This window comes from Montipora capricornis, chromosome 6 (assembly GCF_036669925.1).
Source record: "Montipora capricornis isolate CH-2021 chromosome 6, ASM3666992v2, whole genome shotgun sequence".
NCBI lineage: Eukaryota > Metazoa > Cnidaria > Anthozoa > Scleractinia > Acroporidae > Montipora > Montipora capricornis.
In genome coordinates this window covers 54,804,073-54,811,572 of record NC_090888.1, presented here as the reverse complement: position 1 = coordinate 54,811,572, position 7,500 = coordinate 54,804,073, and the positions used below count along the sequence as shown (strand labels likewise).

The following is a 7,500-nucleotide window of genomic DNA, read 5'->3' as shown; positions in this document are numbered from 1 at the left end:
GTACAAGACTTCGCACTAACCGTTCGGTACCGCTCGTTTACTCGACGTTGTCTTCGGCGTTGTTGCCATTTTTCCTTAAACTGCTTTTTGCCGCCTTAGCGGCGAGCGTCTATCTGCACTTTCGACCATCTGGTTGCGTTGTGTTTCGGCGAATGTTCGCTTAGCACTCTTGTTTCTTCTCATTTCTCTGACGTTCATTCAGTTGTTATTGTTTGTGCAGGGCAAATGTGTCTCTTATTTAAACTCCTATTAAATTTTCGAAATGTATTCAAACATAGCGAGAGCCGAAGCTACTTTGCTTGTAATTAAAGCATGAAAGAAGAAATCCTCACAGCGTTGAAGGTTTTCCTTCGATTTGAAATTAAAAGAAACGAAACATAAACAAATCCTCCTCTAAAATCTCCACGCAACGCGCGAGTAACATCCGTGGAAAAAATGGGGACCATGTCTAAAAATAACTTAAGAGGGATTACCTTTGGTAGAAAGCCTATACGGGGTATTCTCTCTCTTACCTTGATAATCTCTTGAAATAACCCTTCATCGGTAACAAATTTTGAAACTACTCTGAAAACTATAGCAAAGAAAATAAAAAATTTAGTGAACTACAGTAGACCTTTGTAAGAGTCCTTGGTAGGAACTTGCATGTTCGACCATTACGCAGACCGTGGTAATGTAGATACTCAAAAAGACGAAACCCATCGGAGATAACATTTTCAAGGTTCATCTACAAAATCATAAAGTAGTGTCACTGTCAGTCTCTACGCGTACGTTTGCGTTGCATTCCAATGGAAATACTGAGACAAAAGGTCAACGCTAGAAATAAATCGCTTATCAAGCATAACTATAATCTTTGTCTAATTCCACTACAAGAAATGATAGTATTTACAGATCGAACCTAGAATTTAACTGAGAGCCCATTACAAACATGAAAAGAATGGATTTTAACTTGACTCAGCCGCCATTTTGAGACCGTATGCTCTCCCAGTGATCTTTGCGTGCCTATTCAAGTTGGCGTCAAAATGCAAATCCCCGTCTAAGCCCCGCTCAAGGTCCCCGCTCGCCGATACTTGCGCCAAATGCTGTCGAAAACCCCGCATACCGTGGCAAAAGTGACAGTCCAAAACCGCTGAAATCCCCCGCTAATGCCCCGCATTCCCCGGGTATGGGGGTGCGGGGCTTTCCACTGACTAGTGCATAAGTAACTAACTCAAATGATTGTAATAGTTCAACGTTAAAATATACCAATGTAAATTCCATTTTGTCCTGATGAAAAAAGGTTCAAAGTTCACTTTGTGGGAGTTAATGATTTTATCCATTCTCATCATCCAACGGCAATCTTGGCAAGTCTGCTTTTTCAATCTGCACACCATCCTTCTCACAAATGCCAAAACTAAATGTACACATCTTTATAGGGATGTTCCTCCAGCTGCGTTACTGAGGTATACAGTATTTGAAAAATGACGCATCTCTATTCGTAGGCAAATTATTGGCGGCTTGTCCTAAGGTTTTGCTCTTGTTGCTTTTCCACCTTTTTCAGCTTGATAAATATATTTGATGTTCACTCCCATTTTCAAGCCCTTTACTTTTCTCAAGGCTTCAACCGCGTTTCTGTTAATTCCCTTCAAGTGAAGTACAGTAGTTCAGTAGCAATACACGAGAATCTGTTTTAAAGAAAATAAAATTGATGAAAGTATCAAATTTATAGTATTGTTGTGTCGAAAGGGGTGACCGATAAAAAATTCGCCAGCCCATTTTATCAAAAGCAATCAGTCATTTCTTTATGCTGAACGGAAAGAACAAGTTAAAAAGAAATAATAATCAATGTGTTGGCTGAATGATGTGTGCGAATCCACACGGCACGGTCATTATGAGCTGTTTAATCCCCCGGGTGTAATCCAGGTCTTCAAGAAGAAATATTGCTTTTTGAAAACTGAAGTGAAATTCCGGCAAACTCATTCGAAGAATCGAAGGCACAAAATGTGAAGCTAATAAAACCCTTACCTCCCACTTACCTTAACAATATTTCAGTCTGATTTTAATAAAGCAAGGCTGCTGTGAAATCAGGCCCAAAGACGGCGAGCGCAAACACAGCATGTACGAACAATAGGAGGTTCCACGCGTCATTCGCCGCCATCTTGTTTCTTCCACTTCCGGTGTTGCTGTCCCCTCCCCTCACGCACCTATTTCGTTCCTTTTTTCAATTTCTGATTTTTGCATTTACGGAAAACAAAAATTGATTTTGAAATTTGATGTCCCAGTTTTGGAACTGGCTCTTGCATGTTCGTTGCTAAAGAAATTGAAGCAAATCTTGTCACATTTCGTCGCTCATGCGAAAAGACAAAAAAAAGGAGAATTATAAATTCACCAATGATTTCTGTTTTTCTGAATATCAAAAATTGAAAATCAAGATTTGTCATTCCTAATTTTCAATTTTCTATTTTGATGAAAATTGAATGGACGGAAGGTACACGGACCATTTTGCCACCCCATTCTGCAGCCAACACTTTTTCGTCCTCGATTGAAGAATATGTCTCCTGAAGACAAGACATCGTAGCTTTTTGCGATTTCAAATAAGAGAAAATTGCTCTTCTTTTAATAACATTGCGCAAACCTCTCACTTTCAAAGAAAGCAGTTTGGTGAAAAAGTGTTGACGGGCCTGCGCGACTCCGGCCGTTCGCAAACGATTCTGAAATCTGTGCCTTCAAAGTTTAGCTCTGACCAAAGTGTCTTTTAACGACTTTCCTTTGCGATATGATATTATGGGTGGCTCCTTAAATACTTCTCTAAGGTGCGGTTGGTTTTGAATAAGGTGCCATTGCTCCATTAATATATTCTTGAGATTAGGTAAGGCCGGGTGGAATTGTGTAACAAAAGGCAATATTTTCTTTTTGGGTTTACCTCGGTGAAAAAACCTGTAAAACTTTTTCTTTGTTTTGTTAGCTCGTGGTGGGGTTAGGTTATTGTTTGATATTTTTTTGTTCTTTTGTTTTCCTTTGTGTTACGTCATCTGTGAGTTTTACAGGTTTTTACACCGAGGATGAGCATTCTTTTTTGTGCTGTTGTCTTTGTTTTCAAGTGACCTCTCTCTATCCGTGAAGTTAACTTCAGATAGGAATTTTTCTGAAAACTTATTTGGGTATCCCCTATTCTTTAGACTTGTTTTGAAACTCTGCATGTTATTATTAAACGTCACGACTGACGAATTTTTTCTTAGGAGGCGTAACGCTTCTCCTTTTTGAATCCTTGCTTAACGCCTGGTGGATAGCACTAATAAAAAAATTCGTGCATTGAAAGGTCTCTGTTCGTTTGTAATGTGTTTGCACATCAAGCGTGGATTCTCTATTGAATCTCTCGCCTTTGTACACTTTTGTGTCTAAGAATGTAATTTCTGAGTCTGATATTTCAGCTGTAAATTTGATTGTATCGTGGTAGTGGTTTGCCCTTTGCACAAAGTTTTCTATATTCTCTTCGGTTGTGTGCCACACACAGAACACATCGTCAATGTATCTCTTCCAAACTAGCGGTTTAATTTTGCTCTTGCCGATAATGGCTTTTTCTATTTTTGCCATGAAAAAAATAGCAAAAGCCACGGCCATTTTGGTTCCCATTGCCGTTCCGTGGGTTTGCAAATAATGTCGCCCATTGAATTGGAACGAATTCTCTTTAAATATCAGGTAAAGCATTTGCCTCATGCACGAACTTAGTAGGGATTGGTAAATGGTTTTGATAGAAGTCTTCGTACGCTTTGCATACAGTAGTGATCCCTTCCTCTTGAGGTATATTTGTGTATAAGTTAGTTACGTCCATTGAGGCAAGGATTGCGTTCTTTGGCAGTTTCGTTTTCTCGATGAAGTTTATAAAGTCTGTTGAATCTTTCAGATAAGATTCTTGTTGTTGCGCTATCGGCTGTATGAGGCGGTCAACGAAGCTTGAAATTCTATCTGTAGGGCCGTCACACCCAGATATTATAGGTCTACCTACTAGTGTAGGCTTGTGAGTCTTTGTTAGTGTATAGAATTCTGGAATTCTCGGCCGGTGGGTTTGGTGTTTGGGAGAGCCATTTCGCTGGCATTTCGTCAATGTGGCTTTCTGTGAGCATACACGTTATAATTTTTTTTATTTTCTCAGCTGTTTCCTCAGCCATCGGTTTATCTAAGGGCCTGTCGTTGTCAAGATCGTTCAACAGAACTTGCCCCTCTGTTATTTTTTCTTTTTTGCTTATTATTACGATTGTAGTTCCTTTGTCGGCTTTCTTCACAATGATAGTTTTGTCACCTAATAGGTTCTTCAATGCACGCCTTTCACCGGGTGATAGGTTGTCCTTCGGCCTCTTTATAGGAATGTTTGCTAGTTCAAATTTCAGGGGCACCCAACGAGAGTATAGTTAAAAACACTTCAGCAAAGCATTGTTAAACGTATTTTAGTATTTAAAGGGTACATATAGGCATATTTTTAATCCCCTAAAAATTTTTCATCTGTTCGGATTCCCTAGCTGAAAGTCTAGTGATCCGAAAATTATAGGGACCAAAACTTGCCTTTTCGAAAAATTCAGCCAGAAAAAGGGTTCCCGAAAATTCTAGGTGACCTTTTGAGGGTAAAAATCCGTTTAAAATGGGCAATTATACCATGTTTTAGATGTTCGAAAATCCTAGGACAAGCAGGCAAGCAAGGAGTTTTAAGCAAATGTTCCGAAAATTCTAGATCTCAAATCGTCCTCCGAACTGCTATTTTGCCCGTGAAATTTTACCTCTTCTGGGAAGGTTTCTAAGCCCACTAGTTGGACCGGTGGTTCCCACGTTGATTTAATGTAGAATGGGTGTTGTTTGTTTTCGTTCCCGTGAAAGATGTATTGGAGGCGCATTCGTCTTGCGTGCTTTGAAGGACCTATTAGGTGACAAAACTATCATTGTGAGGAAAGCCGACAAAGGAACCACAACCGTAAAAATGAGCAAAAAAGAAAAAATAACAGAGGGGCAAGTTCTGTTGAACGATCTTGACAACTACAGGCCCTTAGATAAACCGATGGCTGACGAAACAGCTGAGAAAATAAAAAAAAGTAATAACGTGTATGCTCACAGAAAGCGAAATAGCTCTCCCAAACACCAAACCCACCGGCCGAGAATTCCAGAATTCTATACACTAACAAAGACTCACTAACAAAGACTCACAAGCCTACATATACCTCAAGAGGAAGGGACCACTACTGTATGCAAAGCGTACGAAGACTTCTATGAAAACCATTTACCAATCCCTACTAAGTTCTTGAGGCAAATGCTTTGCCTGATATTTAACGGGAATTCGTTCCAATTCAATGGGCGACATTATTTGCAAACCCACGGAACGGCAATGGGAACCAAAATGGCCGTGGCTTTTGCTAATTTTTTCATGGAAAAAATAGAAAAAGCCATTATCGGCAAGAGCAAAATTAAACCGCTAGTTTGGAAGAGATACATTGACGATGTGTTCTGTGTGTGGCACACAACCGAAGAGAATATAGAAAACTTTGTGCAAAGGGCAAACCACTACCACGATACAATCAAATTTACGGCTGAAATATCAGACTCAGAAATTACATTCTTAGACACAAAAGTGTACAAAGGCGAGAGATTCAATAGAGAATCCACGCTTGATGTGCAAACACATTACAAACGAACAGAGACCTTTCAATACACGAATTTTTATTCGTGCTATCCACCAGGCGGTAAGAAAGGATTCATAAAAGGAGAAGCGTTACGCCTCCTAAGAACAAATTCGTCAGTCGTGACGTTTAATAATAACATGCAGAGTTTCAAAACAAGTCTAAAGAATAGGGGATACCCAGATAAATTTTCAGAAAAATTCCTATCTGAAGTTAACCTCACGGATAGAGAGAGGCCACTTGAAAACAAAGACAACAGCACAAAAAAGAAAATATTTCCATATGTTACACAATACCACCCGGCCTTACCTAACCTCAAGAATATATCAATGGGGAAATGGCACCTTATTCAAAACCAACCGCACCTTAGAGAAGTATTTAAGGAGCCACCCATACTATTATATCGCAAAGGAAAGTCGTTAAAAGACACTTTAATCAGAGCTAAACTTTGAAGGCACAGATTTTAGAATCGTTTGCGAACGGCAGGAGTCGCGCAGGCCCGTCAACACTTTTTCACCACTTACGTAACATAAAGTAATGAAGTAAAGTTTTGCACATGCAAATTTGGGGCAAAAGCAAAAACATCCTGGCGGAATTACTTTGGAGGAAAAGAGAAGACTACTAGCGAAGCATACTACCTTTTTGACTTGGTTAGTGTGAAGAAAAATCGTCGATTGTTGTAAGAAAAAAGAATGTTGTAATTTCAGTGGTTTATAATTGTAGTACACTGGAGAAATTGTAGATTGCTTAATGTAATACAAACTAAAAGAAATTAAACATGTAAAAAGGAAAAAGACAAGGACAAAAAATTTAAGATGGTTTTGTTATCGAGACATCACCTTCAGCCTTCCTACAATCGGTACAAATCTGAGCGGGTTTAAAGGTACTCTAAGTCATCTTCTGCGAAGATCCTGACAGGTTTTCCTTCAGGTGAAGTTTTAACAAAAAGATTACCATCCACTGTCCAAATACTGTGAATGTAATCATCTCTTCGTTTTCTATTAGCTGAGTCCACCAGCCCTCTTCTATATGATGTCAAGTTTTTGTTGATAAACAGACGGTCATTGAATCTTGCTGCAGCGGCCGCCTATCCAGGAAACAAGTCCGAGGCTTTGATATTTTTCAGCTTTGTGCGTTGTTTATACAGCTTGGTTTTAATTTTATGACTGCAAACGTTTGCAATTACAGCGTTGGCACCGCTTTTCCGTTACAGTTTATGTGTGATTTCGATGTTGCTTGGAGCTATTTGAACATCGAGTGCAGCTGCTATTTTTAGAACGGCTTCTTGGCTTGATTGGTAGGAGGTTTCAGGAATTCCGTGGAATTCTAGGCTGTTTTTGCGCGTATATTGTTCTAGAATATCCAGCGCCTCATTTAAACGGTCGACTTATTCACATTGTTTATTTAAAACTCTTCGTGTCGCTTCAAATGAGGTAGTTGTCGCTTGCAATTTCTTTTCCAAAGCATCGTTGGACTTGGCAGTTTTGTCCACCGAGATCTTGAGCTCGCTAAGTATCTTGCATTACCAAGATACCAAATAACACAGTGAATGTCTTTTTCCTTTCTAGGTGACTACAAAACCGCAGAGGTGGTCAAAAATCCCAGTAATATGTTTGATTCGATTGATATTACCCTTGCAACAGTCAACCTTTTAATGGCCATTACAAGCATCGCTGGAAACTTACTCATATGTTTCGTTATAATCAAAAATCGTGATATGAGGTACACACTTAACATTTACACCACTGAAATCTCTTGGTCCAGTTCTCTATCCAAGGGTACACAAGAGCAAGACAAACAGTGAAATTGTCGAGGGGTGCGGCAAAGTGGGTAGGGAGGGTATGGAGTTTAAGGGTAGAAG

The 7,500-nt window shown here is 39.5% G+C and overlaps 2 protein-coding genes across 4 annotated transcripts in view; both read left to right on the top strand.

Moving 5' to 3' along the window:
• The window catches only part of LOC138050656 (neuropeptide FF receptor 1-like), a 77,301-nt gene that overhangs the window by 18,572 nt on the left and 51,229 nt on the right, over window positions 1–7,500 (top strand). The gene's annotated exons all lie outside the window — the stretch shown is intronic.
• The window catches only part of LOC138050655 (neuropeptide FF receptor 1-like), a 27,457-nt gene that overhangs the window by 10,358 nt on the left and 9,599 nt on the right, over window positions 1–7,500 (top strand). For 2 of the 3 annotated variants that reach the window (XM_068896960.1, XM_068896958.1), the window contains exon 1: window positions 7,034–7,361. In XM_068896960.1, coding sequence (XP_068753061.1) covers window positions 7,189–7,361 — 173 coding nt within the window. In that variant the 5' untranslated portion in view covers window positions 7,034–7,188. Of the gene's footprint in view, window positions 1–7,033; window positions 7,362–7,500 lie in introns of those variants that run through there. The other variant, XM_068896959.1, reaches the window with a different exon arrangement.